Raw genomic sequence first — 21,386 nt, 5'->3', positions numbered from 1 at the left:
CAGCAGATGAGTTTTATAATGCACGCATGCTTGTTTTTCTCAATTGTAAACTCTATCTTGCTGTTATTGTTAACAAATGTTACTGGCAGACATTTGTTAAAATCTCGTCGATTTTTCCCTTGTTTTTATCGTGGCATTTGTCTGGTGTTATTGACGAGGTACGCATAATACATTGTTTATTTCAAGCATACCTATTGTGAATCAATGCATCTGACAAATATTTTGCTTTCCCTTCTGTATTTCCTGTTCTTCTTCACGGTTGTGGGCTTTTTATTCACATCGCTGACTTCAGTTATGACGTGGTGAAGTCTCTTGGCAAGTAATGTAAACAACAGTGGTTTCATTCCAAGTAGAGGCAAACTGTCAACTGGAGATTTACTGAGAGAATCTATCACCCTTAAGAAAGACACTTAACCCTAGGTTCCTCAAGAGACCCAGCCTTCTTCCTCTGGATGAGAAGCATCTGTTAAGTGACTGAGCGTGTGCTAATTTAGTGGCTGGTGTTCTCGAGTGAGTAATAAAACTGTTGTTTACCTCCATTCTTTTAATGCCACCAACTCCTCTTCCCCCATAGTAGGACGCGTCGACTGTGGGCCATTTCTTCTTTGCAGTGCCATCCTCTTCATCATCCTTACAGAGCAAACAACACGAGACAATGAATATGTGACCAAAGTAGAGCCCAACCATCATGGTGCAAAGCTATCCTAGTCAAGGCAATTGGTAAATTATTCCAAATTCCTTATCCTCAAAAAGGTAAAAACGAAATATGACCCTGATCATATTAAGTAGGGGTTAAAGGTTTCATACTATATCTATTTCTCAGTTCTCTCTGCGCTGAGAACTGATATACACATCTTGTAGAATGAAACAAGACCACTATTGTGAAGATTTTTTGTTTGCTCCAAAAACATATTTTTTGGGGTTCTAATTCAAATGGCACAGCATTTTCCTAAATGAGGTGTGACTCACTCTTTTAAAACATGACTTTTTCATTTATTGCCTCGCAGAAAGGCACGAGCCATGCCTTACGCCCTTCCCTAGCTCTTCCTGATCCAGTAAAATAAGTCCAACTTGGCTCACTCATGTTATGACTTTATTTTTCCAGCTCTGAAGAAATTTAAACCTGTTTAACAATCAGTCCTTGGGATCTGAACAGCCACCTTCTATCAATCCCTCCATACTTAATCAAAAAGGTTAACAGCCGTCCCCTTCCTTCATTTTCAGACCACCCACTTGATTCCCCATCATGTTTTTTCTCCTGAAAGTTTAGCGTAACTTAAAGAAACCTTTGGGGGAATATCCCTAACCCATAGCCATTCCACGTATGACATTCCTATGGTCTTACAAAAGTTACATCACTTATGAAAGATTTATAAAAACAAAATATGCTGAATATCACATTACAGGTCTTTAATAAGACCAGACTGAACTAATTCATTTTAGCACAGCAGAGCCAGCACGGTTAAACAACAGCTTACAAAGATCTGGATAGTTTTACAGAGGCCAAAGTCTCTCCCAGAGTTCCTGTTAAAAAGCTGAAACATTCCGGCCTTCAGAAAGAGTTGTCAAAATAACATTGTTACAAAATAACATCAAAAATTGACCCTTTTTACTGTCTTAAAAGACATTTATCATGTGTGAATTTGCACATTGAGACCTCAGGGATTGTTTCATAAAGATGGATTAAGCCTAATCCAAGATAAGCAAGCGTTAAATAAGACAATCACCATAAACTCTGCAGTTTAACCAAGTAAACATGTTTACTTTCCAAAGTATAACACAGCGAAACTATACAAGTCATTATCACAAACTCCTTTAGGGTAATACAACACCCCTCTGTCTTACGTCATAATCTGCTGTGAGTTTATTTAAGCAATAATGACCGGCTGGCTGTGCCTTATCCTACTTATGACAGCTTACAAGGATATTTGTCATCTTATTTACGGATAACTTACAGCCACATGCTAGTTACTTGTCTTTATCTGTTTTTTTTTTTTAGCTTTTTGTGTCTCTACACTGTAAAATCTAATCAGTTAGACTTACTTAAAAAAAAACACATGTTGTACTGACAAAAACTTAGCATAGGTCACTTACGCAAGAGTTCTAGTAAAAATACCTGTAGAGAGTACTTGATCATGTACTTTAGATTTATTTTTGACTTTTTGTCACCATTGTTGTGTTTTGATACTGTCATATTGAGCAACTGCAAGATATTTTCACAACTACGTATATATATATGGGTTATATCAACCCGGTTAAATGTTTCTCAAGGTGTTTATGAAAGGTGTTAGCAATATTTTTTTTTAAAGATCATTATTTGACATAAAAAAAACCTAGTTATAAGTGAGGTCACATTTAAAATCTAGTTATTGCTTCCCTTTCTTTTAAACCATATAATATAAATGAAGTTCTAAGTGCCCAACCAAAGGAAACACTGATCACCATTATGGAGAGTTCAATAAAAAACATTTTAGGAAAATAAACTTCAATTTATGAAGTCAGCTTATGTGACGTTTTCTCAAATGTTTCAGTTGTATTGAAAAGTACATTTTCAAGATTTCTTTGGGAAACGAGTGAATGCCACGAGAGAAAGATAACTGCAGAAGTGGAGGAAATGAGTGAAAAACCAAACAATTAAATAAACAAGGCATAGTTTGTGAAAAATACAGAGTACTAGATTTTTACATTTAAGTAAAAAGATTAAGTAAAGTTACCTAAAACGTGCTAGTTAGTACTACTGTGGGATTTTACAGTGCTTGTCAGAAATACAGAGATAAAACTCTTAATTGGTAATTGTAAAAAAACAAAACATTTAACATGGTGTGAACATAGCAATTTTCCGGGGCCTTGTTTGTCAAAAATACATTTTCATATTTTTATTATTTTTTGCTTCAACTGTGGCCTTCTAATCTTATAGCCATTTACCAACTTCTTATGCTGACCATTTATAATATATTAAAATGTAAAAATGTACATTAAAGTCATTTCTATTAGTCATAATAACCAATGGTCCATGATGCCATGGGAAGCAGCAAAATATCCAGATTAAATGTCAACAAACCACACTTGACTGCTCAGTTCTATAATTGACCAATCAGAATCAAGTATTCCAGGAAGCCATGATAAAGTGCTGATATTTAGTACAACAGCACTAGCATGTATCACACCACACTTTCCAGACCAGAGTATGTGAGCGGTGGTGTGATTATGGATTATGAAAAGGGAAATCTCCTTCGTTCCGATCCAATGATATGCCGTTTCAGAGCAGCTTTCAATCTGTGTGCCGTTTCGTGACTAACTAAACTTGATGCTTTGGCTTCTTCTGGAATTATTTTTGTTGGCGAAGAAGAAATAAATGATCTACCTAGACAGTTTTTGTCTGAAACGTTGCATGCCTATGGCTAGATCATAGTTCTGCTCATAGTCAGAATGACAACACACATGTAAGTGTGATGTTGCTAAATTAGTTTGATATTACACTTACAATAAAACAAAAGTTCTTACCGTACTATCTTCCACTATTGGTGGTGGAGGTTCATGGATAATCTGTAGAGAGAGAGAGAGAGAGAGAGAGAGAGAGAGAGAGAGAGAGAGAGAGAGAGAGAGAGAGAGAGAGAGAGAGAGAGAGAGAGAGAGAGAGAGAGAGAGAGAGAGAGAGAGAGAGATAAACAACATCACATGAGCCCACTCATGCTGGCATTTCAGACCACATGCTCTCCAAAGTAAAAAACAAAAACACTGACAAGTCAAAGGACCCAAGTAATGTTTTCAATGTGTGCCAAAAAATCAGGTTACACAAAAACACATGGCTAAGGAATCTGCACTCCTCCCCTCCTCCATTTCAGTGTTTACAAGCAAGTTTAAATGACCTAAAAATCTGGAGGCCAGATCTAAATGCTAAAAGGCAGAGCTCAACATCAAGCTTCTCCAGGTACGTCTTCAGAGTAGTAAAACTGATTATTAATTTGTATGACAACATTTTACTATTACAGTACACTACATTAATTAGCAAAAATATCATAGGGGATTATTATAGTCACAGTCGTATCATAATCATCAAGTCAACCATATAATAATCCATTAATTATGTATGATTCAGCTGACCATAAAAAAGCCTAGATTAATATTCCTCTGGGTCCTCTGTTGCTGATCATTCTCATGTATAATAAGCAGACTAACTAGTTAGTGTAGTTGAAAACTAAAATCTATAAAAACATTTGACCATTTACAGATTTGGTTAAATGACGTTGGCGTGACATGCAATATATGATTTAAAAGACAGGAATTGAAGGTTAAGGCAGCATCAGTTAAAAACAGAAGTGGAAGGCACCAAATAAAAAAATAAAAAAAGAAGATCTTTGGAAATCTAATACTATATTGCTAAAGAGTGTAAAAAGAAAACATCTAGTATTCATCCACATGCAAAACATTTGTGAAAGAACAGGCTGTTATGGTTTTAAAACTCATCTGGAATTCTGGGAATCATGTGAAAAACATTTCAAGGATAGAGACATTAAAAAGTGTAGTAATAATTACAGCTCATTCGCTCTCTTATTGGACTGAAGGGGAAATTATTTGATTAATTGGATGTTTTTAACATTTCTGTGGTCTCTTCCTGTGGTGTCGTCATGTCAGGATGATAGTTTATGATCGAGAGCACATGAACAACACCACACAGCAAAACATGATTTTCAGTTTTGTTTTCCATTACAAATATCTAACAATTCTTAAATCAAAATACATTTAATTGAAAATGAAAATGAGTTAAGATATTAACTCTTATTTACTGAAAACAATATCAAATTTATTTTTTAGGCTTAAATCTAAATCTTTAGTTTAAATTGAGTTTAAATGTATTTTCCTCACTAAGGTCACAGCCGCACGTAGCCGGAGCTTTCCTTATGCAATCCTTATTCTTCCCTCATCTCAATAAATACTGAAACTACTGAAACCGACTCAAAACGATGTAGAATACACGCCAGACCAGTGTGTGGCGCTGTAATTCTGCCACAGAAATACACTAAAAACAGAGAAGAAGAGTTGTGGCTAGAAGGGGTACAGCAACGATTGGAGGTGAAGCAATATCTTATGATAAAAAAACAATAAACACATGTTCTACTTACCAGATTGTGTTTTATTAATGCCTACACCTACCCCAACCCTAAACATACCCTTACAATAATGCAAGTACAGTAATTAAATGACGTAATATTGATGTGGCCGTGGCTGTATCTCTTCTAGTCTTTACCGTGTGGGACATGGTGTGATGACATCACCCTTTCACAAAATATACGGATTGGCTGTACACATGAAAACGCAAGGGTGTCATTTTCAGATTTATCCACTCTGGGACACGGTTGGACGAAATGCTTATACAACATTTTTACATATAGAGCTAAACCCGTCTATGTGTGGACAAGAATTAGACTAAGTGGAATTATCTGGGATTATCTGTTTTTTTTTTTTTTTTTAGGTAGGTTTATCACATGTTTTAGTTTTGTGACCTATTTTTAGTTTGTTTCCATGGTTTTTCATTCATTGATTTGTTTGCATACCTGCTATTCATTTCATTGATCAGTTTGTCTGGTTATTTAAGCCCTTTGTGTCTATCAGTTCATTGTCAGTTCTCGTGGTGGTTTGTTTGTGGTTCTAGTTCTTTGATAATAAAACTAAAACTGTTTTTATTGGATCCATTCATTATTCTTTATTTTGCAACCATTGTTGACAGAAGGACAGGCCATTAAAAAAGGATCTAACAGCAGTTTGCATCATCCTCCTCTCCTATGGGGACAGCTCGTGAGACATGCAGTTTTTCCTGGAATAATGCCACCTTGTCCACTATGACGCTGTATGTGTTTTCCATGGAAAGTCCATGGAAAGGGTCCTTTTTAACTGTAGGACCCCCTTTACCATCAGCGAGAGGATCATCACTCTATCGCCTACACTGCGCATTTAGTTAAGAGATGTTCAGATACTCATTTTCCCTTCCGATGCCAGGGCTCAGGGTATCGGCCGATACCGAGTACTGATCCGATACCTGAGTGTGTATCTGTCCAATCAGAACATGACACATACACCTCCGGCTTCACCTCGGTCAGTTGTCATTCTGCCTTCCCCATGGACTTCCGAGCCTTCAGCTGCGCTTCATCCCTCCACCCTTTGACTCCGTCTGACTCTGCCTTCCATCCGGGTTCCTCCCATTGTTTGCTGTGCCCTGGCCCCTGTGCCTGCCTCCTTAGCACCCTCCCGCCTGGCTGACACCCTCCCGCCCTCCTCTGTTGGAGTTGTAATTACTAGTGAGGAAACTTTCTTTAAGCTCCCAGTTTCTGAGTTGAGCGAGTGTCAAAAAAAGATTTAATGGTAGAAGCAAACTGTTATTGAAAATTACATCAATAAATGTTGATGGTACACCATTCAATTTTATACAAATGAGTTCTTCTGCGGATGAAGATCAGCGATATAGCTTATTTGCTTATTTATGATGCTCATTTAATGCTCATTTAGCTAGTTTAAGACAGGCTTGTGTAACAAATCTGCCCAAAATTTGAATTGACTGAGAAGGATAAAGTATAATTTAACCCAATCCACACTATTTTGTTACCACTAGTGCTACAAAGTTCCTGTCTTTGTAGGGATATAAAAAAGACGAAATTGGCCAGCATATTTATTTTATTACATGCCAATTCACATGTTGTAATTAAAATTTCTGAATGTGTAGGTAGAAACTGCCCAAAAAGACTTGAGCATGGCATTGGCATATAGAGTGTGTTTCATATACTGGTTATCCTACAGTGAAAACAGCTTTATTCATTAAAAATAAAGCATTTCAGTTGGGCATTTCAATATTGCAAATATGGCTCTGTACCTCCTGTAAAATGTGAGCATTAGGCTTCAATAGATCTTAATGGAATTGAGAATGGGCACCATTCCTCCTTGTTATTTTAAAGGTCAAATCACAATTTCATTTTCCATGGTAACACAGGATAACTTTTCCAAACAGAGCCGTGCCCCCTTGAAGTTCACGGAGAGATTTCAAGTGGCAGACAGACAAGACTTTTCCGCTTTCTTTTTCAAGACTTGTAAAAATATTCATTTCTTAAGGCATTTTGCCGAGCAGGTTTGAACTTGACCAACACACGTTTTTCGAAGTCTAAAAGAACTTGTGTTAATAAATAAAGCCAAGCTATTTAAACATAGCAATAAGCTAATGCTAATTCAGTCCATGACATTCAACAGCTGGTCTCTATGGAAACTGATCATGGCTGAGCATTTTAGCTGGTTCAACCTTCCATGAACTTGAGCTCAACACTCCTCTAACATGGCAATGACTCATTTCTTCTCTTTCCCTGTTGTGACTTTCCAGACAAATTCCAGGCATATCTAGTTCTTCTGATATTCCTCAGATGAACTTCACTGACAGTCTGAATTATTATATGTCCCTCAGAAATCAAGAAAAAGACCAGGCTTGGGTCTGAAGCAGCGGAAGCACAATGCCCTGTGTTAATGTTATCCCGCCTGGAAGTTTCTAAACTTTTACTTTCTGCTTCAAATATGTTAAATTAGGGTTGCAGCTAAACTCAGCAGAAAGGTGGCCTTCAAGGAGCAGGATTTCACAACTTGGGCCAAGACCATAGCCGGTTCTGCTGTTGATTATCTTACATTACATGTCTAAACCATCCTATTGACCAGTATGAGATATGTTTTGGACATTTTAATGCTTGTTTTGACTGGTCATCATCATGGCAACATTGATCAAGCTACCAATGTCTACTTGCAACAATGAACGTTTAACCAGCTTGTGCTAGTGTAACAGAGGCCAACTAGTGTATAGGTAAGCTGTTTAGTCCTGCCTTTGTTGGGGTGGCTGCTTAGGACCAGAAACAACGGCGCTGTGACCCAGATGGGAGTGAAGTTTAAGAGGGTGACACTGGACACAACAAAGCAACCGTTGCAAATGCAGTTGTCCTCCATGTGAAAAGTAGCACACATGCTTTGAGTAATCAAAAATAGAATGGGGCATCAGTGTACTGTCGGAGATTAAGAGGCACACTAGCAACTGATGCTAGAGGCTGCACCCTTGTTAGTGCAACCCCCTCCCATAGGTTAATGCTGGTTCGATTCCTGAGTGATAGGACCAGTTTCACTCGTAGAAGTAGTTGTGATCAGCTCAATCTAGTCAAAGTCCAAACCAAGACTAGAAAAGCATCATGTCCAACTCAAGACCACATACTACTGAGTCTATGACAAGGCCAAGATATATAGTGGTAATCGAGATAGAGTCCTGTCTTGAGTACTGCAACACCGTAATTCAGTAGCACCTACATGAGAGAACTGTAATGATAACAAATACTAATCATCAGTAAGTGTACATGTACAGGGGATTTATATGATGTTTTATTAGCAAAGTTTGAAAAGGAGCATGTTCATTAACATGTTCATGTTCTAATCAACCTAATAAGCATGAGAGGAGGTCTGAAAAAAATTAAGAGAACATGGATTTCTCAATGTTAAGTGGTCTCTTAATTTTTTTCCAGAGCTGTATCTATACTGTAAATAGCCGACTTACAGTACCTCTATCTCACAACCATTTTCTAGCTTCCTTCCACCAACACAACTCCTCACTCTTAACTATATCCTATCCCAACCAGGGATGCAGAAGTACTCTGGGTTCGGGCCGAATTCTGAGCTCAGAGCCCTTCCCTCGGACAGCATGCCAAATATTCATCCTTTTTACTATATCTGATTATAAGGGTGAACACGTGAATCAAGGTATGTTGATCACGAATGATGCCAGCAGAGGGGGTAATGTGTACTCTGTCTTGACTCAGACTTGACCCTGTTTCGATCTTGGTTTGGTCAGAATATGTAACATTCTAACAGTACGAATACTTCATTAATCGACACTGATTGGTTTTTGGATGTCTGGGCACATAAATCAACCATTTTGACCTGCCCCTGAACTTTAAATTTTTTCCCTTTAATAACCTCAATTTCTCAATTGAAACTTTCTTTGTGTAAAAAAAAAGCTGCCACATCTGCTCCTCAGCTGGAAATGTAATGAGGAAAGTCACTTTTGACATTAGACCTTGAGAGTTCAAAGGTGACATAAGATCCAAGAGTTGTCCGGCCAATTTGTTCATAAATCCCAGGTGGCCTTGAACCTGTGTGGGTCAAATATACTCAGTTAACAAGTCATTACAGGACAAATAGGGCATGGAAACTTATTTAACACAACCTGCACATAATGCCTGGACACCACTAGGATTTAGTTAAGCAACAGAAATGCTCATTACATGGTCAAACTAACAACCATTGAAGTCAGCCATAGGTAATAAAGGTGTACTGTACATCTTGTCCATAACCCTACCCTTTAAAGGAACCATATCCTAACTTTGCCTATTTGTTTCTAGGACTAGGATGTCTAAAATGTCATTTTATGTAATTCTGTTTTGTTCAAGTCATCTCTCTGTATTTGTATAATTATTGGGAATAGAGCAATCCAACAGGTTTGTCAGATATGAATCTTAACCGAACACATGAATCTTATATGCGGTTTCAGCCCAATGTCTACAAACCATCTGGAGATTTAGGGGGTAGATGTTCCACGCATTGGGTTGTTTTCTGTAAATTTTTGTTTTCTGGGTAAATTTTTATGAAATTCATCTTTATAATAAATATTCATTTCTGAAAGTTGAGTATCCTCTACACATTTAAAGGTGTACTATGCAACTTTCCGTCCACTGGAGGGCGCCTATTAAAGGACAACTCCGGTGAGAAATGAACCTAGGGGTAATTAACAGATGGTTACAGACTAGATCGTTCTCTGCGATGCGTTTTCATGGAAATCGAATGTAAAGAGTTTTATCTCTAAAAACAGATTAGCTTATAACACTTGTCTATGGGGCACCGGGTAGTGAAATTAAATCACTAGTTAATACCACTAACAAGGCTAAAAATAGCCTCACGCTAAAACACAGTAGCATAATGAGGGTCCCTACATGCAAACCGAAGCATTGAGAACTTTGTAAGTGTACAAACAGTGGAAAATAGGAATCGGGCAGAAATCACGTTCATGGATGCGGTTATTAACGTTACTGTAGTGTGAAGCAGAGCAGGACCGAGTGTTGTGGGGCTGAGCACAGCTGCTGGAGCGATTGTTATACAAACACACGCCTCGTGAACACCAGGACTTTAATTATGACGGGACGGGACACAGTCACCGGGCACCTGCACTGATCCGCTCTTCCGGTTATGATTATGAGGTAAAGCAGCTCTGTTTATCATATTAGATACATTTAATTGTGTTGAAAATGATGTTATGACATTACTCCGTGCGTTCACTTGTTCACACTGTAAGAGTAAAGCGCTCCTGCCCAAAAAAAAATGAAACCGAGGGTAGCGCAGATATGACGCGATTGACAGGTGACTCCCTCAAACGCTATGCTTAAACATCCCGGTCCTTAGTTAAAATAGCAATTTTCTCACGATTTACAAATAGTTGGACACATTTGGGATATTGTAGGTACTCAACTGAACAAAATATATAACACCGGCCTTGTGGTTTTTGGATAATTTACTGCAAAAATACTACATAGTGCGCATTTAATGAAATTACCTCTTCAATTCAATCTTTTCAAATTATTATCAGTTTATCCTCAGTCACCTCTTAACATAAGAACTACGGCTGCAGTCCATTCCGAGTACTTATATGAGATTTTAAATCTTTTGAATATTGTTTTCTATCAATAAATAGGCATGCACATTCATCTATTTAAATTTTCCTGAGTGTGCTGTGTGATTCTAATTCCTAATATGTAGCAGCACATCTATTTGAGTAAGCCAGCACAGAAGTTGAGCTGTTTCACGCAGAGGACTCACCACAGTGCAGCAGAGAGGCCAGAACCACCACAGGAGAGCCAGAATCAGCAGCAACATCACTATCAGAAGCGCTATGGCCAGGATCGTACCATCAGACTGCAGGGAGGAACAGATGAACAACACTCTGAGTGAGACCGTTTATTATTATCACATTAGATCCAAACGACATGCAGAAAAACATTTGGAAAATGTAATGGAACAAAAGGATGATGTCAGTCCTTCAACCTCCAGTTCAAACAATGGTTCCAAGTAAGGGTGCTAGCTGTGAAAATAACAGGTGATGCATGACGACAGAGATTAATAAACGAGGGGATAAACTAAGTTACAAGTGATCTCACTGGGAGATCTCATAACCCATTGACTCTTTGGCTGGCGGGAAACATATTGTGCTCTTCTAAAGAGCTTTGACTGGCACCACTTTACAGGCATCAGACATTCCAGCAATCCTTTTAATAAATAGTTACTTTTCCCCCCTTTGTTCGCGCAAAAGTTCCCAGCCCGCAGACTGTAGTTGGACCCTGTTATTTTCCTTCAACACATTTTTTACTGAGTAATTTGGCTGCATTTTCAAAAGCAAAAATGCTGCAACAATGACTGTTAGCTAGAGAAGCTCTTCCAATGTGTAGAAGTAGTTTGTATAGCATCACTTTTTAATGTAACATTTTAAATGTACATTTTATGTAAAATACACTTTCCTAAACTGTTTTATATAATCTGAAAGTTATATTTTATTTTAATAGATATTGTCCCTTTAAAACAGCTATGATGCAGTTAGCTACTTTTCTATACTTGGCAAGCTACAGTTTAAAGGTACAGTACCGATCAAAAGTTTGGGTTCAGATTTTTTGTGTTTTAAGTAATTGCTATTGCTAATTTATTCAGCAAGCGCCAATACATTATCAAAAATGACAGTGAAGACATTTATAATGTTACATAATTCTATTTCAAATAAATACTGTCAAAGAATACTGAATAAAACAGTAACACTTTATTTTAGTGTCCTTGTTAGAGTCAAATCGATATGGGTTGTGTGGGCCGATACTGAAATTAGGGAGTAAAAAAGGCAGATATCAATATATCGGCCAATATTATTTGTGTATATTATATTACAGTACCAGTCAAAAATGTAGACATCCTTTACCAGTGGTGTCCATACTTTTGACTAGTACTGTATACAAAATGATTATATACATAATATACATACACTATAAATAAATAAAATAAAAAATCTAATGTAAAACAGCTCTTCATAATCTTCAGTGTATAAATATAGATGAACCCTTATTAAATGTATTTAGTCAAGAGCCGTGAGTGTTTTTTTCCCGTCTTTTATCATCTCATCTTTTATGAGAAAATAAAAGTGCCATTGTACATTGCCAAAACACAGGCGAAGAAGAGGCAGGAACGAGTGATCTCTAAAAAGCAGATGCATATGTAAAATAACATGATCATCAACATTAACCAGCACATAAATCAAAACATCTGTGTTTTGATCATCGCTCTGAATCCCAATCTGTAGGTAAGTTAGTCGCGATTTTCTCAGCTCTTTTAATCAAAATGTTGCTTTTTCATGAAACTTACAAGTGTTGATAAAAAAGAATGCATGAAGCTAGAATAAACCAGAGGGTCTGTTCTTTCTTTTGATATATTGCATGTTCAGATATTAATACAAGATATTCTGTGGGCCATGAAACTGGTGAAAATGACCAAAAATGCAGGCGGTCTGCCAGTCAGATCTCCTATTTACACTCACCTAAGACATAACCGAATATGTTTACGATGATACTCGACAAGACTTGCATTTTGACATAATTTTGTGTAAATATTTATGCGCTGTGAGACACGTAGGCACGCATTCATATCGGTGGCATTTTGGCGGCATATACACCGATTCCGATATATCTGTGACAGACTCATTTCAGCCGATAACAATCAGCAGACTAATAAATCGCTCAGCATCTAGTCCTCGTTACACGTTACATGATAATTACTGTTATTATTACTGTTGTAATAACTTTAAATTATGCATAATGACATGCAACTAACCCTAAACCAACTCAGCTTTGAATAATAAATTTGACTATATTTTAAAATAGATTTTTTTTAACTGTAATAATATTTCACAATATTACTGTTTTTACTTTATTTTCTATTAAATAAAGGCAGCCTTGTTGACCATAGGACTCTTCTTTAAGAAAAAGAAAAGAAAAGAAAAAAAAACGATTATACTGGCTACAAACGTTTCAACAATAGTGCAGCTGTCCCAACATTGGTTGTCAAACAAAAGAACACAAAAAAACAAATAAAGAAAGATGAGTAAGAATAATACTTACACAGCTTACAGTGGTGATAGTAACCGAACTAGAGATAAAACTCAGGCCTTCGTTCATGCTAACGTAAAGGGAGGCTGCACTGCAATACACACAGAAAAAAATACTTAGGTCTTTTGAAAACTGCATTACGTTCCTTTATGAGTACAGCCACAGTTCAAATTCTGTTACTAGAAAGAATGCAAAAAGGTGAACACTGGGACACTTACGTTCCCTCCTCTCGAAGAACAGGAGCTGGACATAGCAAATATGTGTCCTCCACTATCAATGGCTTCACCACTAATAAAAAAGAAAAAGGCAGAATAACATTTCAAACTGCAAATCTGGAAAATACTGCATGAGATAGTTATTTTGTTTGATTGCTTGTTGCATAAGAGGTTAGTTGAGGACAGACTGCATATAATTTTTACTTGTTGGAAACCCACTACATTTTTATCACCTTGGATTTGAAAGTTAAGATTTCAGTTTAACGTGCACTGCTTCTAGTAGTGGCTAATGCTCAGGGCTAGAGACTAGAAGCTCCTCACGACCTTTCAGCATTGGGCTCTTAAGCAATGCATTTAACCACTAATGACCCTAAAGTATCTGAATGGAAGAGAAGTGAGCCTAGGATTACAGAACAGGAGAAATGGGGTCAGAGATTTGGTCAATGGAGGCCAAAAACAACAAATGACTGCAGATGTAAAGGTACATTCTTGTAATTGCAACTTTGCAATTTTGTATCTTGCCATATTGCCTCTCCAAGAAATCAAATGGACTGGAGGTTGATTGGTGCTTTTTAAACAGTTAAAGCATGAAGAAGACAATTACAAACATGACACTTCAGCCTTTTCCTTTATCCTGTAGAAAGCTGTTTGTTGGTGTAGGCGGTTGGCTCAAATCCCAAAGAACCCGAGTTCTGGCAGAGGATCCTGTTGTCATTGCACTTTAATGGGCTGTTTACCCATATCATAGCACATGAGGGAATGTCATGTTTTACTACTAACTAAAGACATGTGCACATGGTTTGGACTTGCGTGATAAATCAATAAGAACTACTGTTGGTACCAAATTACATCCTAGCCTTTCAAGAGGTAAATTACCTGACCTGGTTTCAAGCCTAAAGGATGAATTAAACAGATCATGTGCTTACTATGCAATCATCTAATTGCTTGAGGAACGTTAAAGAAGGGAAATGCAAGTCATGGACAGCAAGTCTAGACACCCACAAACCGCCCCCAGTCCATTCCCTGACCATCAGCTGCATGCACACACACAAAAACCTGTGAAGAAGAAGCAGTTTCTGGATTTTCCAATGTTTGCAAGGTTAGCGGTATCAAATCTTCAAAAGATGTTTAGAGTTTAGTGTATACAAATGGATGTATGAGCAGCTTTGACCGGAAATGGCAAGTGACTTTTTAGTGAACTGGCCTGTAACTGTTTACATAATTTTCCTGTCATTTCTTTCGTTGGAATTCACTTTTTTCTGTACTGATTTATTAATGTGATATCAACCATTTAAGATGTTTTCATTGCTATGGAAGTTTGTTTCCGTCACAGAATAAAAAATTATAAAGTTAATTTAGACTTTTTATCTCACATTTTATACATTATAACAATAAAATGTCGCAATTGTGAGCCAAAACTGCATGCTATAAAGTCAGAATTGTGAGTTTATATCTTGCACTTCTGACTTATATGACGCAATTCTAAACTCGCAATTGTGAGAAATAAAGTCACAATTATTAAAGAGATAGTTCACCCAAAAATGAAAATGTGATGTTTATCTAGTTACCCCCAGGGCATCCAAGATGTAGGTGTGTCAGTAGAACACAAATGAAGATGTTTAACTCCAACCGTTGCTCGTATAATGCATGTCAATGGGATCTAATGAGAATGGGTGTTGAATGGGTATTTGTGCAAAATATATGAATAATTTGCATTCTTCTGTTTTGGGTGAACTATCCCTTTAACAAACAGACTCAGAACGCATGTGCTAGTTGGCAGTCGCCTTTAGTCCTTCTAGTGTGTTCAAGCACAGATTTTTGACCGAGACGCAGCTGACTCAAGGCTACAACACAGTCAGATTTCGCCGCCGCTAGTTCATCGAAGTTGGCTTGGTGTGTCCCCCGCTTTAACACACATCACACCACAGGAACATCTGAAAAGAGTCTGTAGAACCATCAAGGTAATCGTGACTTTAGCTAAGATTGTCGGAAGGGGAGAATTGGGGCCAAAATCTTTGGCCCCAGAATGGATGCCTTTAGAAACACAGAAGCGTAAGGTACCGTTCATACAGAACACGTTTTTCCATTTCACTGCGCACCTTTTACACTGTTTTTCAATGTAAACGTGCTAAACACATGCTAGACACGTAACCTTTGCGCTCACGTCTCACGTCTTTTGCAGCATCTCACGCATGACAACATTTTAAACACACTTCGCTTAAAGGGGGGGTGAAACACTCAGTTTCAGTCAGTGTCATGTCAATCTTGAGTACCTATAGAGTAGCATTGCATCCTGCATATCTCCGAAAAGTCTTTATTTTTTTTATAATTATATAAGAAAGATGCGCTGTTCCGAGTCTTTCCGAAAAAAGCCGAGCGGGTGGGGGCGTGTCGTGTGAGCGGAGCTAAATAATGACGTGTGCAGCAGCGCGCTGCTATTGTGTTGAGTCGAGTGCGTCATCCCTAACAGCGGGAAAAAAACTTTATTCAAAATAAAAATATGGCTTTTAATCAGATACAGCCATACATCTATGATCCGGAATCAGACCCAGAGGCTGCAGTTGAACAGGAGCAGCAGCAAAAACGACTAGAGCAGGACGTCTCTATGTGGTACAAGTTATACACTAACTATATAATATGCTTAGCGACTTGTGTTATTTACATATTTATACTTGAATTATATCGTCGTATTTTTGTCTTTGAAGGTGTACATGTGGGAAGTGCAGTTGTGCACGTGTGTTTGTGTGTTTACGCGTGGTTTGTGTAGACAGGTTAAGTTAGTGTTTACATAGAAAGACACGGAATAGTAGCGCATTTGAATGAAGAAGCGCGCTTATTTAGTTCAACATATTTCCCCCCTCTTTGTGTATTGTTGAGTGCTTTTACAATACACAAACATAAAGTTACACATATAGTGGCCAGCTAAACAAATGTACACGCACTACACATCGCATGCTCCATTGATCAATTTCTATATATAGTAATATATATAGTAACTATACGTGATCATGTTTGGGCTACTTGATGAGCATAGACACAGACATTTGAAGCAGTCTCACTCACCCTTCTAACGTTGGGACTGCTCCATCCTTCAGCATTAGGCGATTGGAAAATCCGGCGTCAAGCTGGGCCTTGTTTATGAAACAGTCGGCACCGAAATGCAGCGAACAGATATAAACATTCGCGCAACTCAGTTGCTGATCCGGAAAAGCAAATTACATCCACTGTTGCCTTACCGCGGGGTTTTGGGGGAATCTGTGCAGGACTGTCTTGGTCTGGCAACCAAAAACGCACTTTTTGATGTCATTGTTAATTGTGCACATTACCTGTGCAGCGCAGCCTACGAGCCAGCGCTTTGATGGGCATAGGCTGTTGCTTTCGCTCTCTCCCTCTCTCTCTCTCACGCTCTTCCGGTAGAATTGTCCGTAAGGCCCATACAGGGAAATTCCGCCCCCATTAACGTCAAAGGGGACGCATGATCGCAAAAAACTTGCCGAAACTTATGACTAACCGGAAGTAGTATTTTTGACAAAGAAATACTCCCATCAAACGTCCACCTTAACTTTTGAAACTTTGTCCATGTTTAGTATGGGATTCCATGTCTTTAACAGTGTAAAAAGATCAGTATGCATGAAACAGCATTTCACCCCCCCTTTAAGTTAAAAGAAGTTCAACCTTTATAAGGTAACATCTTTTGCGGGTTTTTTTTTAATTATTCCCCTGACCTGTGCAGCACCAAAAATGCATTCTGTGTGAACCAGCCCTTAGCCCGTTTTCTGTCATTTAAGGCCAAGGTAATACAACACAAGCAACGGTGTTAAAAATGTCATTACTTATTTTAAAAATAAAATATGATTGCTAGATTTACAATGTAATAACTGTGGAAATGCAACAGGCATTTATGTTCAATAAACATGAAGAAAATATGTGAAAAGTGGAATTAAAGTGACTACCGGTGCAGTTATTAAGTGTTTATTATGTAGTGTTAGGGGGTAAGGGATTTATTTTAGCAATAAGGTGACATTCATTTAATAAAAACATAATTTGCACTCAATATAATATTATTGCATACCGTTTTATAGTGTACTAAACTACTGAGGTGCAAATAGTATTAAGTATTTAATAAGTAGTATTAAATACTTAATTAGTATTAAATATTTAATAAGTAATTAAACTTATTGCAAAGAAAATACTGCAATTTTACATAGTGTAAAAAGTCTTTGCCTACTTTTAAAGGCTATGAATCCGGCTGCATACGCTAACATTTATGTCAAAAATAAAGTATCCTTTGAGCTTTAGTATACAATCACAAACTTCTCTTCAGTGCCCAAGTAGAGGCAATATTAGCCCAATCAGTACATAAAGATGCACAGTAGGCTACATTATACCATCCAAGCAAAATGACTACCATTTTGAATGCATTAATACTAATCTTAACATTAATTTAATTTAATCAGGAGAAATATTATGCTAGTTGGTCTACTTTAAGAGCTACATCTTCTGACTGAAAGTCAGAAGCTCAACACGCCGTCCCCACACGCTGTTCTTTTCCGTCAGCCTGCAATCAGCCTTGGGCTCATAGTAAGTGGAACAGGTTGTGTATGATGGGCATTATCATTCATCGACAGGATATACACTCTAGTGTTTACAGTGGTCAAGAGTAAAAAAAACAGCAGGCCTCCGCAAAGACAGAGTAAATGTGTTGCAGGTCTGGAAATTGGATGCCTTTAGGATTGGAAAGTGGGTCCGGTTTGCTGAAGGGTGAGCGGAAGGGGAAAAAATCATTTTTGTTTGTTTGTTTGTTTGTTTTTTCAAATTACTTCCATGACACAGTTACACTCATCAAATGGATGTTCTAATTATCAGACACAAACACTTAGCATGGTGCAACGTTTGAAATGTCCAGCATTAATCAAAGCAAAGACAGGCAAGATGTGAAGCACCAAAGCTGGCACCTATTAGTGATATGTTAAAATAAGATTGAAGGCAGATGAAGGCTTTGATCTCACAACCAGCGCCAATTTTAATGAAATTACGATTGTTTGGAATAAAAAGAGACCCTCCCTCAAGGCTTAATACCATTACAGTATCGGGGCATATGAAAAGTCAACATAGAATCACTTTAATAGTTTCACTTCAAAAGGAAAGTTTGCCAGGCAATTAACAGCAGATTTTGTTAAACACACAATGCATGCACATCTTTTCCATAACTGCCTTGGTAATTTATTTTTGTCATCATGGATAGGACATATGTGAACATTGGCAGAAAACTGCTCTTTGTTTTTGTAAAGACAAAGCTTTTTATAAAGGTTCTCAAGTGGTGACATCAAAATACAATTAATTTGTGTAAACTCTTTTGTGTGTTTTTGTACAATCTGCTTAGTTATGGTAATGTTTAGGGGTGGGGTTAAGGGTGGACCTTTCTAAAATCCTTCGACTCAAACCATGCAGCTTCATACAAAATCGCCTCCTCAACATGATTATGTTTTCCTGTGTGATTGGGTGGGTTGCCACTTGACGTCCAATATACAAATCTGAAGACTGAAACAAAAATCAATTACGATTCACTGCCATAGAATACTTCTACAGTGGCCCAGTAGTGCAGCCGTACTAAATTAAACCACAACACAATGACATTGCCACAATACAACAGAAACAAGCCACAACACAAACAATAATGCACTACGTTGGAATTTGAACATTTAAACTAAACAAAAAAACATTTTAATTAATAAAATTATACGTTTCAACCTACTGGTGAAATTTGCAGACGTTCCTTTAGGCATCAAGCACCGTGATAGAGAGTAAAAGCATTTTCGAGCATAAATATGCAGCTATAATTAATGTAGGTGATTTTGAATTGATATTTCATGTCGATATACAATGGTTCGACACTTAAAACTGATCGCAGTGATCTTTGTAAGACTGGCCAATCTATAGAACAATGGCAAGGAAAACTAACTTTACCGCACTCTGAGAGACCCCTCGTGGTCGGGAGCATTTCCGTTGTGTTGTGGCGATTTCGTTGAGTTGTGGTTTAATTAAGTACGGCTGCACTACTGGGCCACCGTATACTTCTGCTAGCATACTAGTTTAACTCTTTCTCTCCCACTGATGGAATTTTCCAGTGTTCTGTGTGTTCACTGTTATACAGTAGAGACGCTATCAGGCATCTACTGAAAGAGTACTCTCCTGATCAAAGCACATGTGAAGAAGCAGAAACAAGCGATAGCATTTGTAAGCAGATGCATACGTAAAATAACACGATCATCAACATTAATCAGCATATAAATCAAAACTGCCTAATGTTACTAAACCCATGAATGACCCATTATGAGCTATAGGACTGTGAAGCCTTGGAGGTGTTGTTGGACTCGATCTACTCTATCTGTATTTTGATCATCGTTCTGAATCCTATCTTAGCGTAGTCTTTGACAAAAAAACGTGATTTCTCAGCTTATTGCTCAGAATGTTGTTTTTTATGAAACTTGCATTCAAGTGATGAAAACACTAGTGGGGAAAGAGTTAATTTCATTGTGCCTATGACTCATCCGCCAGGCTATGCAACACTACAGTGTGCAAGAAAGGACACATATCCTGTTTAAAGTGAGACTTACAGTAAAAACTGCAAGGGGTCGAGCTGACATTTGCCTGAGAGGCTTTTCCAACTCTGTTCACCTCTTGTGTGGCAGCGTATCTTTCTTATATCTCCTTCAGTTGGCAGCAATCCATCCTGTAAAACTTCTAGCCTTTAAAAACTGCTATTATCCAAAAAAACAATTGGGACTGGCATTTGTCTTGGCATGCTCTGCCTTCCAGGGTTTCAATGAAAATGAGTCAGCTGGGACGTTTGGTGGAAAAATGATAGCTAATCAGAAGGTTTTATAGATTCTGACTCAAATCATTCCAACCATATGGTAATTACGCAAGGAAGTCACGGAAATGTCTTATATAAGACTGCTGTCATCCCACATAACAGTTAACCCCCATTTTAATAGTCTTTATCGAGCCAGTGATGTGTTCAGCATACATCATCTTTGTAATACAAGACCAATTCAGCATTGTGGGCTTAAAGGGATAGTTCGTCCAAAAATTATAATTCATGTCATTCCATAACCTGTATGATTTTCTTTTTTTTGTGAAACACAAAACATCTTTTCCAACAAACTACTGTTCAAAAAGTTACCAAAGTGCTTCAAAAAGGACAAGTAGACGAGGGAGTTCCTGTTTACACCTGGTGTCAATTTTATGTTTCATGGAATTGGAAATCCAATTCTAAAATTATACGAGGGTGAATAAATAACTGCCATAATTGCATTGTACTTACTTCGGGTGAGGGTGTCATTTATTCGGAAGCTGCAAAGAACCTTGTCCACATTTCTAGCATGAAGAAATCCATTTCCTCTAACAACAACTTGGAATGACTCTATGAAACAGGAAGTTTAAACATAATGTTAAATCATTTAGCATATTTTGAAAGGCACTTATCAGAGCTATCAGAGCAAGATTTATTTTAAGATTTATTTTCTAAAGGAGGAAGACGTTTTATGGCACAAAGCATAATATCTGACAGCATCATCAATATTTTGCTTTAAGGTGTGGTCACATTAGCAAACGTTCACATGCCAAAAAAGGTCTGTTATATATTGTTAATACCGTAGCGTTTGTATGAAGCTTTTGCAAAAACTGCCCGGGGAAATTCTCACTACTAAATATTATGCATTTAAATATTATAATTTTTTAAATCAATTGAATTTAAGTGCCTTTTCAGCCTCCTTATTAACATATTTAAGTAGTGGTTTACAATTAATTTTGATAGTCCACTTTTGACATTCTACTTTATTTTGATGCTCCCCAACACACATTCTACTGACAAAGTAACTTTACAACAACGTGTCTAGCTAACTAACACTCATTTAGAGCATTTGTAAAGTGTAAGGGGTATCACATTAGATTAAGGTCCGATTCTCAC

At 37.5% G+C, this 21,386-nt stretch overlaps 1 protein-coding gene across 1 annotated transcript in view; it reads right to left on the bottom strand.

The window, feature by feature from the left end:
* The window catches only part of antxr1a (ANTXR cell adhesion molecule 1a), a 74,218-nt gene that overhangs the window by 28,939 nt on the left and 23,893 nt on the right, over nucleotides 1–21,386 (bottom strand). The window contains exons 10-15 of the mRNA XM_067413049.1: nucleotides 20,742–20,840; nucleotides 13,418–13,487; nucleotides 13,212–13,290; nucleotides 10,879–10,974; nucleotides 3,505–3,546; nucleotides 535–630 (exon numbers count right to left, since the gene is read on the bottom strand). Of these exons, the coding sequence (XP_067269150.1) occupies nucleotides 535–630; nucleotides 3,505–3,546; nucleotides 10,879–10,974; nucleotides 13,212–13,290; nucleotides 13,418–13,487; nucleotides 20,742–20,840 (482 nt within the window). The remainder of the gene's footprint in view (nucleotides 1–534; nucleotides 631–3,504; nucleotides 3,547–10,878; nucleotides 10,975–13,211; nucleotides 13,291–13,417; nucleotides 13,488–20,741; nucleotides 20,841–21,386) is intronic.

The sequence above is a fragment of the Pseudorasbora parva genome, chromosome 13 (assembly GCF_024679245.1).
Source record: "Pseudorasbora parva isolate DD20220531a chromosome 13, ASM2467924v1, whole genome shotgun sequence".
NCBI classification, from domain to species: Eukaryota; Metazoa; Chordata; class Actinopteri; order Cypriniformes; family Gobionidae; genus Pseudorasbora; species Pseudorasbora parva.
The sequence above is the reverse complement of the archived record's forward strand: the minus strand, read 5'-3'. Positions and strand labels throughout refer to the sequence as shown.